Source organism: Gavialis gangeticus, unplaced genomic scaffold (assembly GCF_001723915.1).
Source record: "Gavialis gangeticus isolate Ggan-Ray unplaced genomic scaffold, GavGan_comp1, whole genome shotgun sequence".
In the NCBI taxonomy this organism is placed as follows: Eukaryota; Metazoa; Chordata; order Crocodylia; family Gavialidae; genus Gavialis; species Gavialis gangeticus.
The window spans coordinates 79,076,035-79,093,096 of record NW_017729034.1 but is presented as its reverse complement, the minus strand read 5'-3'; the positions used below and the strand labels follow the sequence as shown (position 1 = coordinate 79,093,096).

At 38.1% G+C, this 17,062-nt stretch overlaps 1 protein-coding gene across 3 annotated transcripts in view; it reads right to left on the bottom strand.

Annotated features, from left to right (window-relative positions):
* Positions 1-17,062, bottom strand: part of SYNE1 (spectrin repeat containing nuclear envelope protein 1) — a 631,505-nt gene that overhangs the window by 348,665 nt on the left and 265,778 nt on the right. For all 3 annotated transcript variants that reach the window (XM_019526891.1, XM_019526894.1, XM_019526892.1), the window contains 6 exons: positions 14,383-14,559; positions 12,557-12,697; positions 10,992-11,152; positions 7,348-7,498; positions 3,647-3,874; positions 3,024-3,122 (listed from right to left, as the gene is read on the bottom strand). In XM_019526891.1, coding sequence (XP_019382436.1) covers positions 3,024-3,122; positions 3,647-3,874; positions 7,348-7,498; positions 10,992-11,152; positions 12,557-12,697; positions 14,383-14,559 — 957 coding nt within the window. The remainder of the gene's footprint in view (positions 1-3,023; positions 3,123-3,646; positions 3,875-7,347; positions 7,499-10,991; positions 11,153-12,556; positions 12,698-14,382; positions 14,560-17,062) is intronic.

Genomic DNA, 17,062 nt, shown 5'->3' with positions numbered 1-17,062 from the left:
AAAACATGGAGGCCTGAAAGGGCGATATCTTGCACTGGGGCATTGAGGGCCTGCTGGGACTCTTAAGGACATGGAGGTGTAAAAGGGCTGGATCCTAGACTAGGGCCAAGGGCCCATCCAGACAATAAACCAGTAACACCTGCGAGGCATGAGCATGGCTATAGGGGATGTCAGAAGCCTCAAAATTGACCACTAGGGTCCATGGTATGCTGATGCACTGTATCAACAACAGATTAGAAGTTGCTCTGTGGTCCTGTGCAGTCTCCTTTTTCCCAAGTTAAACAATTACAGCAAGGCATGGCAGGAAAGAAAGCAGATGAGAGAAGAGGGAACCAAAGCAAAGCAGGAGCTCCACAGCTGCTGAGGGGCATCCCATCACACCTGGAGACCTAGTCCTGCTACAGACTGCAACTCCCAGAAACCCCAGGGAGTTGGGAACACAGGAAGAGAAGTGACAGCATGGATGACAGAGCTATGGATGAGCAGAGCTGGGACTGATGGCACCTCGGCCACTTAGCTGGCAGCAGTTCTACAGTAGTTATGTTTGTTGCAGCAGGTGGTTGAACTCCACTATAATGATAGTGTACTGTCATTAATAAATTGTCTTCTCCCCACATCCCTAATTTCACTCAATCCTTACAATTTAAATTGATAAAAATAAAAATAAATGCTCTAATAAACATCAATATTATCTACTTAAATTATATATATATAAATCAAATTCTGTCAAGACTAACAATGACCCATCTAGGGATTCAAAATGTTCAAGGGAAAACAAACCAAAAATAGTCAAACTAATAGAAAAGAGGAAATTGAAGAGAGCCCCCAAAATAGTAAACTGAAGAACAGTATAGTTCCACTAAATGAATAGGTGGCAATAACAACAGCAAGGCATGAAAAGGGATGAATGTACAATAACCAACTCACAAAGAAACATGAGTTTACCAGGAAGGAACTGATAGTGATTGTAGTTAAATAAAGAAAAACAGTTTATTCTCAGCAGGTTACATTTATCATGTCTGAGTATTCATTGCTAACAGTTAAGCACCAAGGACAGCAGTAGTCCTTAACAATAATAGTAATAAATAACATTTCCTTCATGGAGCATTCTTTTCCCTGTCATTAAGCAGACCTTTGCTCTCTTAACATGTACTATTTTTTGTACTTTAAGTGGCCAGATCATCCTTGTGTATGACTTTTGCAGTTAGCTGCTACTGATACCACTACGACTTATATGCATATATACCTGCATACTCACACACATACATGCATATGCATATATATGTGCATATACACACATATGTATATGTGTATGCATATGCATATATATCATCTCCATCTGCAACAACTGCAAAGATCTGGACTGCCCAGCTGAAAACAAGACCATAATTACTGATTACAGTAGCATGTACATGTTATTTATCTATATCTACTGTATTTACTTAAATCCAAGATGAGTTCTTTTTTTCCTTATTCAACATGGGAGGAAAAGCAATCTTGTCTTAGCTTCAAATATGGCCCCGGGGAGGGTGCTGCTGTGGGCTTCAGCTACAACATGGGGGAGACCGAGCAGTGCAGGGAAAGGGGTGAGAGCAGGGGAGACCATGCAGTGTGAGGTGGTAGGGAACATAGGGAAGACAATGCAGTGCAGGGGAGATTGTACAGTTTGAGGGAGGGGAATGGGGGGGAAGACCACATGGGGAAGTGCAGGGCAGATTGCACAGCAGCAGGGTTGCTGCTGTGGCTCTGGCTCAGTTCCCAGTTTGGGCCTGGGGCTGGGGCTGCCACTACTACCTGCTGGAGCTGTAATCACTGCGTGTTCTGCCAGAGGCCAAAGCCTGAGCCAGAGCCACTGCATAGGGTAGGTGGTGGCAGAGGTATGGGGGGAGGGCAGAAGGATGGGGAGGGCAAGTGGCAGGGGAAGCAGGCACCAGCGGGAGGCAAGTCGCAGGGGGACAGGCACCAGGAGACATGTCAGGAGGCAGGTGCTGGGGTGGGGGGCAAGTGGCATGGGCAGAGGCTGCCTATCCCTCCGCTTCTAGCTTCCCACTGTTTGCGCCCCTGTTGTTGCTCTCCCCATTATAGCGATGCAGGGAACAAATTTAAGATGACTCTCCAATAATTAGATTCTAAACATGGAAAATTATAACATATTTATGATTTTCTATGTATAGAAAGTCATTATTGGGAGGTTGTCTTAAAGCTGAAGTCATCGTGGATTTGGGTAAATACAGTATATCTATATCTAGAGAAACCAAAAACCTGGACCTGGAAGTAGTGAATTCTAGGTGTTTCTGAATTCTATGTGTAGATCCAGATTCTGTAAATTGTATCCATGTGGCTAATATATCAAATGGAAACCCAACATCTGAATGCTCCAAAATTCTGGGTGCTAAAGACTGATTTCCGATCTGAATTTGTCAGCTTAAAGGTGTTTCTAGTGTGTAAAGAATTGCAGAAGGGAAAAATGTTGAAAGGAATTCTAATGACAGGATTCTATAAGACAAGACAATTTTTTCTTGAAAACTCTTCTTAGGAACAATAGACAATGTATGCATTTCTTACCTTTACTCTATTAAAATAGTTTTCAATGCACAGGAAAAATATCCTTTGTCTCTTTCCCCTCCCCCCAAGCTTACCTACACAGTGAGGGAAAGAGTCTGGAAAAGATGAGGAGATTTAATAGCACAAACCACTCTGCTGGGGAAGTGGGCGGAAGCATCTAGGAGATGCTCTGCTTTAGTGTACTTTGCTAGGAGCCTCTAATGGAACCCTGGCTCAATTATGAAGGCTACGACTTCTGGATGAATCTGGGATGATGACAAGGGATGGTTAGCGATATTGCTTTCCTTTTAAACTGAATCCTCATCTAAGTTGTATCTGCCATTGTGGGGGAAGCCATAGAGGAAAGCCAGCCCCCCTATCTGTAATTTATTTCTCTAAGAAGAGCTATATGGTATTTTGCAGTTCCTTTCATTTTCTAAATTAGCCATTCAAGCAGCAAATACTGAGCAAATGCTCACCATGTGATCTTGAAGAGCTTTGTACGTCTCTGCTGACGAAGAACATGAAGTAACAGGCTCAGCTACTTTGGCTTCAAATTCAGACAAAGCTTGCTGCACCTATATAATAAATACAAAACAGAAGCTTAAAAAAACTATAAAACAATCATGTGAAAAGGTTTTTGTTACAGAGTACAGAGGGCTCACTGGAGTTTTAGAACCTTATACTGCAAGGTTCTGAATGCCTGCTCAAGTGCATGAGAAACAAGGTCAAGAGATGCTCTAGGGCCTTGCAAGGTTGCCTCTCCATGGAAATACTGTTTATAGTTTCCCCTTTAGAAATATGTCAATACATCTAATAAAATCTGATACTGAAGATGGGTAAGATTGACAAAAAATCTAAACCTATTTTACAGTAAGAAATTCCAAGACAGCTGTATTCTGTTACTTTAAACAGACTAACACATCATGTGCTTCAATATAAGATCACTTCATTACCTTTTAAATCAGCTTAAATATTAATTTTATGAATCTACTATACAACAAAGTATGATACCATGTGTAATCTTTGCACTCTATTTGAAAGCTATAGATCAGTTCTCTAAATTGCCTATGAGTAGTCCTTTGAGATTTGTAATGTCTACCTGCTTGAGACTTTCTTCATACTTCTGCTGCTGTGATGTATTCTCTGTGATTATCCCTTCCAGACGCTGTGCATGATCCCTTAGCTCTTCCCAGTACCTTTTGATCTGTGTTAGCTTGGTCTTAATATGTGCAGATTCTCCAGAGGTAACATACTGAGAAAAGGACTGAGCTTCCTCTTCTAGACTTGGGATCCCGTTTATTTTACCATCTATTTCTTTACTAATAACCTAAAATGTAAAATAATAACAAATAAGCGACCACAATTGACTTTCAATTGATCATGAGCAACCTTTCTTTTTTCCTTGCTTTTCTGTACTTCTCATCACAATCCTTTTCTTATAAATTAATGAATAAGACAATTCAGGTATCATACTAAAATTCCGCTTACAAAATATCCTTAATATCTCATTTTCTTCTTAATATGCCTTTCTTTCTTGGCATTAACATTAGAAGGCAGATTTTTAAAAAATCTGTAAAAGCTGCTAGAGTATGCTAAATGAAATGCACATTTGCATAAGTAGACAAGATGATTAATATTTAGAATCTTCTATCCTCTGGAAATGGTAGAATAATGCTTATTAGGATTCAAAATAAATATAACTTAGTTACCAAAAAAATGTAGCAAATGTACAATGGAAAACAATACTGCATTGTATGAGACATGGACCGTAATAACCTACTATGAATATTTTCCGGCATGTGCAAATGAGTGTATTTTATAAACTGGAAAATAATAGGTATTTCCCATCCCTATTATATAACTGTATGATGTAAGTATAAATGAGATTAGATGCTAGACCAGGGTGACTCTGGCTTTTAGGCACAGGGTTAAATGGACTGCTAGACTTGAATGCAAAGAGCAATTTTCCTTTGGGGTATACTGATGGGACCATTGATACTTATGGTTCAGTTTCCCAGTGGGTCATTGAGGGGAGGTGTAAGGATAATCTAGCATTAGCTTTGCATTTATCAAGTGCATTAGAAACAAGCATTAGTTGGTCACATTTTATCCTGTTCTCTATGTTACCATGCTTATTTTCACTGGAAATTAGAAGTAAATATGAGACGTCACGAATGATGGGAATTTGTAGCAGGTAGGCAGTTTTTACTCAGTAAATGCATGGGTACGTGGAGAATTTTCACTGAGGCTCACTTAACTTGTTCATGGAGCTCTGCTCACAAGCAATGAAATGTACTCAGCTTTCAGAAATGGGTGGGAATGGGAGAGATAAGCACTTCTGTTAATATTTGTGAGCGTTCTATCATCCTCATATATGCTCATGTAAAGGTACACTTAGATATGGCAGCACTGCAAAATGATTGTGAAAATGTACCATCCAAGACACAAAGCTTATGCAATCATGGTTCTGATTGTGATGATAACAAAAATATGAATTATATCATATTTGCCATTTGAAAAGCAAATGCTCACGGGGGGGTGGATTTTGCAACGTTAGCGTCTAGAATAAGAAGGAGCATGTAGATAGAGTGTAGTGTAGAACATCAATGCATAAGGTCTCTGTATGCAGTATACTGTGAAATATTTCTGATTATACAATATCTTTTTGCAGGAAAATAAGCAAGAAAGGTACGATTGAGAGCACTGAAGCTGAAATCCTTTAGTAGCAGAAAAGGTACAAATTATGCACTGCAGTTTTACTCCCACTCTGTTGTTCTCCTTTCCCCAAGTGCCTAAGAGGAGGTGGAAAATTGAACCCCACATTCATTCTCCTGTGCCTGCCAACGATGGTTAGCAGTTTTTGCCAAGAGCAGTGGTAGTTTCTGTGAAAATGTGTCCATTAGGAAGTAGAAAGAAATCAATTTGGGTGAAATCCTACCTCAGCTAGAGCTCATGGCAGTTTTACCACTGCTTTTAACAAGGCATGAGTTCACCCATAGTCCTTTCCACAAAGTTCACAGGGTAAAGCCATGCAATAGTTACTGTGTTCAACCCCTATCAAGTTTGGCTGGTTTTGATTTGGTGATCATATATTACATGTTACTTCTCCTTTGCACCACTCAGTTCATGATATTTTTTAATCATCATACATACTATGCAGTAGGAGTGTGACACAAAGCAACAAAGAGAGTAACTGGGCGACAAAATTCAGCACACTTTCATTAAAAGGAGATATGCTCATTAAGAAAGCAATGTATGTGGCACCTAGATATAGGCTAATATCAAAGGGCAAATGAGTATTTTTCTCTTCATTGTGCCTCATCCTGTTTTTATTAGAATTACAAACTTCTATATCACAAAGATTCTGATTGTATCATTTTCTCTACTTCATAATTCAGTAAAAAACTTACTATAATTTTGCAATACTTTTCAGCTTGCTAATTGACATTTAGCTGAAGAGCTATTTTGGATTTCTCAAAAACTTATTTTTGTGATGGAACAGAATCACAACTAGTTAGTTCACATGAGGCAAACAAACAGATAATCCTTCCATTACTTCTGTCTGAATGGACCTCAGTGTCTTTGCAGAACCACTCTGGTTGGGTTCAGTGTTGGAGAACCATATCACGGATACAGTCTGTAAATCATTGTGTAATCTGACATGCAGTTCAGAAGTACTTACTTTCTCCAGATGACTTACCCTACTTTGGGATCCTATGTAGGAATTGATAGGGCTGATTTAATGTATGTGTGAGAAAAATAATAGATGTGTTATTATGCAAGTTTCTTTTTTACACCGCTTTAATGATGATGCAAGAATTCAAGCAGTGTTTTGTTTCTCACTGCTGCAACAAAGAGATAGTGTATTTTATTTATTTAGCAAATGTGAATTTGGTTGCAATTTCATAAATTAAAATTCCATCAAGGAATTCTTCCAGTTATCAGGAATTAATTGTATTTTGAGACACTTTCAAATTGCTTTGTAGTAAATAGCAGTCTGACTGTAGGTATCTGTAGAATTTTGCACTGATACAGTGCATAGTTTAAGAATTACTATAAAAATGTATAATTTAGGGCAATCTTGCACTTGTGAGCACATGTAGTTTGAGAAAACACATTTTTGTGGGATGATGTGAAATAACCTCTTGAACTGACAAAGTATTTTTGTCTACAGGCACTTTCTGAGATGATATGGGTTTCTGAGGCCAATGAGTGAACTAAGAGAAAAAATATACCTACTTTATTGTACAGAGAATTTACAGGAGGGTTAATATAGCAGTAAAGGTCTATGGGTGCACAAGCTACTGAGCACACTAGTTCCTTTATTATTTCAGCATAAAAGAAAAAGATACATAAAATTCAGGTATAACTTCAGTTATCAGAACTAAATCCAGATTCTGTACCTACTGGCTAATGTCCATTTTACAAAACAAAGTTGTCCGCACTCTTATAAATACATATTGCATGGCTATTATGTAGGCCAGTGAATTTCACTCAAAAACAAGGATAAAAAGAGTATGAACTCATTGTTTTAATATTACATACACCAAAGGGTTTGTATGTGTAAATTAAACATTAACAAAGAAACAAGCCCATTAGGTTTTTCCTCTAGGTCTTGTAAAACCTTTCAGCATGGCAACTTTTTATAGAAAGCATGACATCTTTACAACTCTGTATTTCTGAAACATGGATCCTATGTTCCTCTCCTTTACAGCCTCTATCACACAAACAAACAAAACAAGGACAAAAAGAGGGAGAGAGAAACTGGTTTTAATGCTAAATGTATTGTGAACCAATCACCTTGATTTGGCCGATTTGCATGTCCAAAGGAGATGATGATGTTTCCAAGGTATCCAGTTCTTTTTCTTTTTCAGTTATCCATATAGACAGAGCTTCAAAATTACTGCCAAAATGATCCCACTTGTTTTTCACCATTTCCATGGTTTTAATACTAAAATTAACCAAATTAAGTAGAGAAAATAAACAGTTTAATATTGTGAAATGGTGCTTGTTTTCTTACATGTTCTGTTTTTCGAAAAAAAAGAAAACACTACTTAACCAATGTATAGGCAGAACAATTTTAGGGAATCTAGTTATGCGCTTGGAACCAAATGTAGTTCTGGTTTATACTATATACAGTGCCATTAACCTTAGAGGGGCTACACAAGATGTGAGACTGTTTAAAATATAGCTCATCATCAAGGAACTCATGAAAGTAGTGAATAAAAAAAGAAGCACTTTAAGGACCATATGCAATGATCTGTGGTAAAGGTACACTCTGATAGTGTTCTAGATTGCTAAAAATAAGGAGTATACATCCATTTTAGGGCACAATGACTAGGACAAATTTCCTTTAGCACTACATATGATCCATGAGGAACAGCTGCTTTGTAATGCCTCCTTGTTATGTCATAAGCAAGAGCCATCTGCCAACCTTGCAAGTAGTCACTTCTTTCACAAGTCATGATTTAATATCAAGATAATGAAAAAACAACTGCTTAAAATTTAAATGGATTTTTTTGTAAATGTACGTTACATTTGTTAAAACTGATGCAGATTGTGATTGATGCTTTTGCCAGTCCTTGGCAGAACACACACAAAAATCCTTCCTTCTGTCATATATTCCATGTTTAGGTTGATTAGATTTAACTCTGTATCCTTAGTTTCTTATATTTTCAAAGAGCAGAATAGGGCTCTGGTAAGGCAAGAAGTCAGACACAGCATGGTTTCTTTATACAGCTGAGCAAACCATGGATTTTCTGGCTTGTTGGCAATATTAACATTTCAAAAATATATTTGTTATAGTTTGGAATGAAAAAAAATATGTTGACACATGAACATTTATCAAAATAATTACAAGCTGAAACATTTTATTTGCTTTTGGGCTTTTTAATTCTTTTAGTAACATTAAAAGGGAATTTTGAAAAGCAAATTTCAATGAAATTGAAACTGATAGGCTTTTTTCTGACTTTCTACTTTTGAAAAAAAATGGAAAACTTAGCAAAGTCAACACATGATCATGAAAGATTTTGGTGTCACTAACTCGGTATCTTTATGCAAAAAAAGAAAAGAATCACTGAGCTCTAATCCTATGCTGCCACAGGGACAGTGGGAAAAAACCAGAGTTCAGAGACTAGAATACAGAAGAAATCATTTGCAATTCACTCATTTGGGATTTGATTTCCTTATGAAACCTGGGATTTTGCACAATTTCAAAGATACATCTCTATCCATTGTGTACAGTACAGCGCCATCTTCATAGAAGGAAGATGTGCCAAGTTTGTGGTAATCTGACCATAGTTTCCCTTTTATCCTTAAGGTTTTCCCCATATAAATTGCACTGGGACATGTTCAATATACATCTACTACGCCATAGTTTTTGCTATTGTTATTGTTATGATGTACTGTGCATAAGCCATCTTAAAACTGTTTATGCAGGACACATGTTTTTTAGGGTGAACCTTCAAATACCTTAAGTGTTCTAATGGAGATCTATAAAATTATTCTGTTTTATCAGACTACAATACACATTTTAAATAATTTTGCTTCTAAATCTAGACTGAATATGGCCAAGTTGGATTATTCCAGGGCTTTTTAAAATGATACTATTTTATTACTGTATCCATATTGTAGCCATATTGGTCTAGAGGCAAAAGGAATCAGAACTTGTGGTAGAGGTGATATCTTTTATTAGACCAAAATTGCAACAACAACAAAAAAGAATTTTTTCTGCAAAAATCTAGTTGGTCTAATAAAAGATATCACCTCTACCACAACTTCTGACTACTTTACTAAAGAATTCAATGTGTTGATATCACTAGCAACATGGAACTACTATGATATAATGAATCAAAAGAATGTGACAGCCTACTCAGTAATGGAAAATGTTGATATAAAGTAAATGTTTAAGTACAAAAATGGTGAAATACTTGATTATAAGTGACTGTAATACTTCACATGTAAAGAATTAAATTACCAATAACCAAACACTTGCCATAATAGTTGCAGGTCCAAGATTCACACTGGGGAGAAAAAAATAGCTGAACTACAGTCAGGTTCCTCCCAAAATTGCAGCTTAGCTGGATAATAATTAGCAATGAAGCAGCCAAGGGGGCTGGCATTCCAACTCCCCTTGGCTACCAACCTCTGAGATGGAAAGAAATACTTCTTTATTTCTTAACATTAGGGGACAATAGGGTAACTCTGGAAAAGTAGTATAGAACTGTGGACTGACTTGGAAGTTACTCTCCATAACTAGCAGGTCAGATTATTTCCTGTAGTAAACTGGCATAATTCCACTGAAGTCAATAGAGTAACATCGATTTATACTAGCTGAAGATCTGAATCAGTTTACAGCAGGATCTGGATCATTCTTATACTACTGCTTCTCCAGCCACTTAACTTGCAGCACATTACTGAATAAAAACCAACAGCTCAGGTTTTTGCTGTCATTGTTACTTGCCCAATCAGTTGGAGCTTATTAGCTTTCATGTGTAGATGACTAGATACAAGGTACTTTCTGAAAATAATGCCACAACAAAAAGATAGAGACCTTAGTGGTCCTTCACAGCTTTTCACTGAAGCTCTGCATACCCCCAGGTACTTCACAAACTCCCATCTTCACAAGGGGGTTAGGAACCTATCGCCAGAAAGGTATCCAAATTCTGTTTGAAATTCTGAAGAAACTGTTGACAGATAGATCTGGTATAGTTTGCCACTGAATGCCAGCTTCATCTTGTCTAGGCATACTCATTTGAGGTTGATAATTTTTGGAATTAACAGCATGAACCAGATTAAACTATTACAGGGATTCACCAAAATGTTTACTTCTGTAATTAAAATAGTCGTAAGTGTGTGAAAATTAATTTTTAAATAAAATGTCAAATCTATTTATAGGATTTTGTCAACATTCCCACAGACTTGAATCTTTCTGTTGTAAACCACGATTTGGCAAAATATGCCTTTTATTATTTTCAGCTGCAGAAACAGCATATGACAGGAAAGATAAAATCTGAGCATTCACTAAAACAAAAGGCACTTGACATTCTTCTGGACAAAACATAAAAATACAAAAAATCTGAATCAGATATTGTAGTTGTGCTGTTTTTATACTTGCATGGCACTTCCTCTATGAACCCTCCCAGAAGGCACGAGTACCTTAGGATTATGATCAATTGTCCCATCTTCACAGGTTTGTAGCTATGGCTTTAACAATAATTACAATTGGTCAATTTTGATTGGAATTGTTTTATATGCTGTGTATTACTAGTTTGTAGGTGCTATTACTCCCAGTAACACTTGGCATTATGTTCTGGTTACTATCCCAGGGCAAACTGAAATATACAGAGACTGTTCAGACTTGATTGAAACGCTGACAAGGTAATGTAGGGACCAAATGCATTCATATGGCAGGGAAGATGTACTAGGACTTGTTAAGAACATACTCTTCTTCAAGGGTAACTTCCACTTTTTTCACTTGTTCCTGGATTGCCTTTGCCTGCTCCTGAAGGGACTGCTTTTTCTTTGATCCAAGCTGGATCTCAAAGGAGTTCTTCACAAGATTTTCAGCTTGTTCTGCCATGGCTAAAGTCTGTTTAGAAAGTTCCTGTAAAGAAGCATCATATTTATTTCAAAAAATCCTTGATCCTAAAATTATTGCTTTTCATATTTATGATAAGAAAGAGTGTTCCCATTATTATTCCACTCTATATGCTGTATGTATAGAAATCAAAAACAAAATTCAAGAATGTTTACTTGTGTATTTCAAATAAGAAATGCTCATTTTAGCAACCTATTCTGATTCAAGTAAAGGCCAGGTAAGTATTATCAACTGTCAAAGATACTTCAGTGCACCAAGTATAAAATTCAATATATTGAATGATTTTGAAGCAGTTTTCTTAGTGAAATCCCAGAGAATGGTGTGTTTAGGTGAAATCTCTGCTTTTAACTGAATTTAGGTTCTTAACCCTTACATATAGGATGGGTATGGAGCTTCGTGTTGCCTGGAGTTCCACTTTCTCTTTACTCTTTGCTGTCATATAAGACAAAGGTGTATTGAGCAGTCAGGCATAATTTGGTATTCGGACTACATCCAAATGAACCTCCAAAGCATTTCTACTTAGGCGATGCAAAACTTAACAATTCAGGCATCTGGCCACAAAGAGGGAAATACTAGTTGACAGAGTTAGGTGCCCAGGTTTCCTAGGGAACTAGGCTGATCCATATCACTGAGGCACTCAGCAAGGAGGTATTTTCAGATATTTGGATATCTAAGCTGTTTTGTGGTTATTAAGTGAGGCTAATTAGGATTCTTCTTTGTGCCAAAACTTCATCTTAATGCTGTTTAGACTCCTTCCAGGTTGATTAGGCTCTGGCCTGCAGTCAGCACATGAGGGTATATTAGCATAAAATGAAAAATACCACTAATACACACTTAGCTAGAAGAAACAAGCTCTGTGGAGCAATTCTACCTTTCTGTGTGTATCCAAATAACCACTTTCTAGCAGCACAAATGGCCTTTATGACATTTACACATGGATTGTGATTCTATTATCTCTGCACTGTGGACATGTAAAGTGTGCAGGTAGGTTGAGCATGTGCAGTAGGCTACCCACTGGCTGGGCAGCTACATAGGTATACATCTATTCTTGATGTGTAAGTGCATGAAAGTCACAAAAATGTAGCCAGCCAGAAATCTGTCAGGACTGAGGGACTGGCCCGTTCTAGTATCTAAGAAGCATTTACATGTGCATTGTTCCAAATTCCAAGCACAGAACTTTAACTACTATCCATGTGTTAGGCAGTATGCAGTCCCTTGTCTGGCCCTCCCTTTGCAGCTGGTCCCTGGGCACCCAAGAGAGGGAGATATCTGAAGCCAAGAGGAAGAGAGAAAACTAGAGTATACAGCTGAGTGACACAGAAGCTGCTCTAAAAGGGAGTATGCCTTGAGAAAGGAAACTGAGGAAGGTAAATGCCACAATTTCAATACCATATACAACGTTATGTATACCTTTGTATGTTCCAGTTCTGATGAGAGGCTTTCTAAACTGCTGAAGTTTAAGATGCGTTCAAGGGCAGAACTTGCTTGATTAAGATATTTGACGACTGTCTCTTTGTCTTTTTCAAACTGCTCCCACTTGTTTACTGTGACCTACACAAAAAGAACAGCAACAACAACAACAACAGAACTTCAATATAATTACTGAAGAAAATGAAGGACTAGAGACCTACATGCAAATACAGCAGTGTCTTATGGGTCTGCAGATCCTATTTATGCTACAGATGCAACCATTTGGGAGACCCAGTTAAAGTAGGATTATTTCTGACATGTTTTCTTCTGTGGCATAAAAAGCACAGTTCTCTTTGGTGTGGATAAGGCTTAAAGTCATGTCTCTGCGGGAAAAAGATAAAGATCTGGACTGCTCTAAGGCTTTTTTTCCTTGTGGACCGTCTGGCTTTTTTACATTCTTTTGGAGGAAAGGTACTCATTCTTATGAGGCCTCCTCTTTGTTGGGATCTGGCTGCTAAAGTCTCAAAGCTAGAAGCAAAGATCAGAGCATGATACCAACAGAATTAGAAAAACTTTCAATTAAAATAAAAGAGAAAGCAAAATGGAAATGATGATATTTAACTGTACATAGCAATCTACCTGTACTTTGTATCTAATGTAAATTCTGGTTACCATGTAGTACTTAATTACTCTCCAGCCTAAATTTAGAATCCGAACTATTGTCATCAGTGTAATGAAGCAATGTTTCCTTGATGTTTCAAAGATCTCTGTTGAGAATTTAAATAGAGTGGCTTATTTTAGAAATATCCTAATCAGATTCCACCAATAAGCAATATAATGAAGATATCTACTACTCTGCATAAACCTAAATCAGGGCTGTCCTGCAAGGAGTTAAGTTGCTCCACATCCTTTTGCTGCCTGAGCAAATTCATCATGACAAGGTATCCTGGTTTTCTATGATAAAAAAAAAAATCCCCAATTTTTGGATTAAAAAAGTAACCCCAAATCCACATTGTTCCATGATTAAAATGAAACACCATTAACATACAGATACATGTATAGTGTTGTTAAATTTTAATCATGGAAAAATAAAGATTTGGGGTTATATTTTTATATCCTAAAATTGGGGGGTTTTTTTTATCAGAGAAAACCAGGATCCCTGATCATGACCAGGAGAGCTGAGATTGGACATGGGGTGCAGCAGTGGGGGTGGGATGTGTGGTGCAACGTCGGGGCCGGGTCCATGCAGCATGCAGCCCAGGGGGCCCATGGCTCACCCTGGTGCAGCCCTGGTCATGCAGGCCACAGGGCATTCAGCCCCCAGTAAAGGCCATTGTTGTCCTCTGTGAAGAAATGTGCCACAAATCCTTCTAAAAATTAATTCATAGATGTTTTATCTACCAAAACAGAATTATTATTATGGCTTATTATGAGACTGTAAATAATTCCAAAAATAAAATGATATGCTGTAATCAAGTAGGGTTTTCCAGATCTGAATCCCTGATACCTTCCATTTATCAAAAAGCACAAAGTCCTTAGCAGCATACTGAAGCACTATTTTAAATCCTATCCATGAAGTTCCCAGATGCAAAGTTTCATATGTGAGAAAATGTTTACAGAGTTTTATTGAAATGTTAAAACACTCAACTATTATTAGGGTGATAAAAGATAAAGTTCAAGAAAAGTGCTAGAGCTGCTACTGTGCTATTAGAAAGTGAGGAACTCATAATTTAATAAACCTTTAACTTAATGAGGAAAAAAAGCAAGGAAAAATGTAGAACAAAATAATTAACTTTTACATGGTTATGTACATACAGAGTGCTCACCTGTAACTCTTCTTCCCGTTTCTCCATGGTTTGCTGCATGTCTTCCAATGTGCCTTCCAATTTTTGTAAATCTTCCCGCACTGTGTTAGGTAGTCCACCTTCAAGCTGCAATTGCTTGGCATGGGAAATCTGGTCTCGCACATCTTGCCTCTTTGCACGGAGCCTCTTTGTCCTTTGCTAGAAGCATTTATTGAAGTGGATTGATACATATTTATTTATTTATTAGTTCAGTGTTGAGACTGACACACTACACTACAGCTTTCTGTACGTATACCTCGATATAGAAGGAACAACAAACAGAAGTTAAATCCTGGCTTCCCTGCATGGATGTTTTGTAACATGCCAAGGACATGGAGAGCCTTTGACCCTGCTAGTACACCCATACAGGTAAAGCACTGAGAAATGCAAGTATGTGCAGGGAGATTGACCAGCACTTGACTGCTCTCCCTGGCTCCAGAGGCCATATCTTGAGTCCAGTGTGGTTATGGCTCCAGCCCTCCTCTGTGTCACACAATATGCAAAGCAACATTCTGGGTAACACAAGCACACTGACAAAGCAAGAATAGCAAGAGGCATACGTGTATGTGCATTCTGCCTAAGAAACTTAAGTGTTATGGGTCTGTTCTATGTTTCTTAAATGACAGCACAGAACTCACAGTCCAAGAAAAGAAGGGGAAAAAGGTAAGTTTCAGGCCTATCAGGTCATGCCCGGAGGCTGATCAAAGGGGGTTTGAGGTTCCATCATAATTTACAGAGTCCTAGAGGTCTTGCTGCCTAGAGATCTCAGAATTATAAAAATCTTCTCCTGAGGCTATGTTTCTTTCCTACCCATAAAATGCCCATCACAAATCCTGTTGCTGGCCCTAGCAAGTTGGTTTGGTGGTTTTATAAATGAGACCTCAGAAAGCAACCTATGGCTGTCTGCCTCCACTGCAGAATTTAGAAGATTCCCTTTACAACAAACCAGCCTCTTTACCCATCAAACTGGGGCCAGAGCAGGATGCGAATCTCACAACAATCTTATACTGGCTTCTGCAAGGATAAGGTGCAAATCTACTCTGTTTTCTACATCCTTCCGCAAAAATAAGCAAGAATAAGCAAGAGAAGTGTTAATGACACTCCTCTTAATGCCTCTGCCAGAACGACAAAAACTTGCAACACCTTAACATTCCGGATACATAGGAATTATAACCTATGTGTACTTCTTACATATATAAAGTGTTTAAAAAAAACCCAAAACAAAACAAAGCCACAGCACAATATATCTAGATAGAGGATAAAGCATGTTTGACCATACAGAAATACAGATTAATACAAATACCTTTTACATGTTGAACTAACATTGACAATAATAGGGGTCTTATTTAGGGAATTCCAAAGTTACAGTAACACAATAGAACCTTATTCTTCCAGTCCTTGCTAAAAATGATACCTTTTATTAATTTTATTAACACTGATTATTCTCATTGTTATCATCATTGACATGTAGTTACTGCAGAATTGGGTAATCTCCACAAAATCGCTTATAATTTTACATCAGTCCAAATTTTAAGAGAAATATCTAATATTATTATATCCACTGGGTAACTGAAAGCAGAATCTGTTCTTCAGTGTTAACTATCTGTACAAATCCAAAATCAGCTTAATTGAACCAAAGCATTACAAGCTGATCACATTTTGTCACAGAAGATAGAGATTTAGGTAAGTTATTCCTGAAGACCATTCTTTCCATTCATCTAACAGTGATCAGATCTAAAATTTAACACAAGATACTTAGAGTAAAGTTCTGTTTTCCTTAGTGCATTTAAATGACAGTGTTATAGCCAAGTACCTGGCCAGTTTTGGCCTTGGCTTTATGTTGTAGATGCATAAGCACGTGTGTAGACTGAGCATGTACTGTAGGGCTAATGCACTAGCTAGGTATATACATGGCTGCATGCACACTGAATGCAAATCCAGGAAAAATGAAGAGGATGAAAGTGGTCTTTCCATGTTATAGCTCTAAGAGCTGAGTGGTTAAGGCACTTTGCTAAGAAGTAGAAGGCAAGAATTCAAGGCCCTCCCTGACATAATGGTAGGAACTACATCTTTCTGAGTTCCCAACTGCCACGCAGCTATCCTGTCCCCACCCCCAGTGTTGCTTTTGAAGCTGAGCCACTGTCCCTTGCATTTAATAGCCATTAGCTCAAATACATAGAAAATAGTACAGTGGGTAAATTTCTGCTCGAGTCAGAGCAAGGGTTCATGCTAGACCCCAGAGCCCCTCTCATAGAGAGTACTAACTCATCTCCCTGAGGGCCCTGGCACACATTTATTTTATGGCATGATTGTTGGGATTGGGGATTAAATGCCAATTACACTGTTAATGTTTGCCAGTCCAGGGGAAGCCAGGGATCATGTCATCTGTACCTTTCCTCCCAAAACTAGCTGGTTAAAATCAGGGTGCACATTATATGCAAAGAAAAGGGCTCCCCACCGGTCCAGAAATTTGGTGTGGGGGGAGGGCAGGCAGTGGCACCATCATTTGCTGCAGCTCTGGGACCCACAGCAATTAATGCTACTACCTCTCTGCAGTACCTCCCCTACTGTCCAGTGCATGGGCTCCAGCCCCAGAAACCCCCAGACCTCAGGTATCTACCTACACTCCAAAGTTAGATCTTTTTTCCTTCTTGGGAAGTTC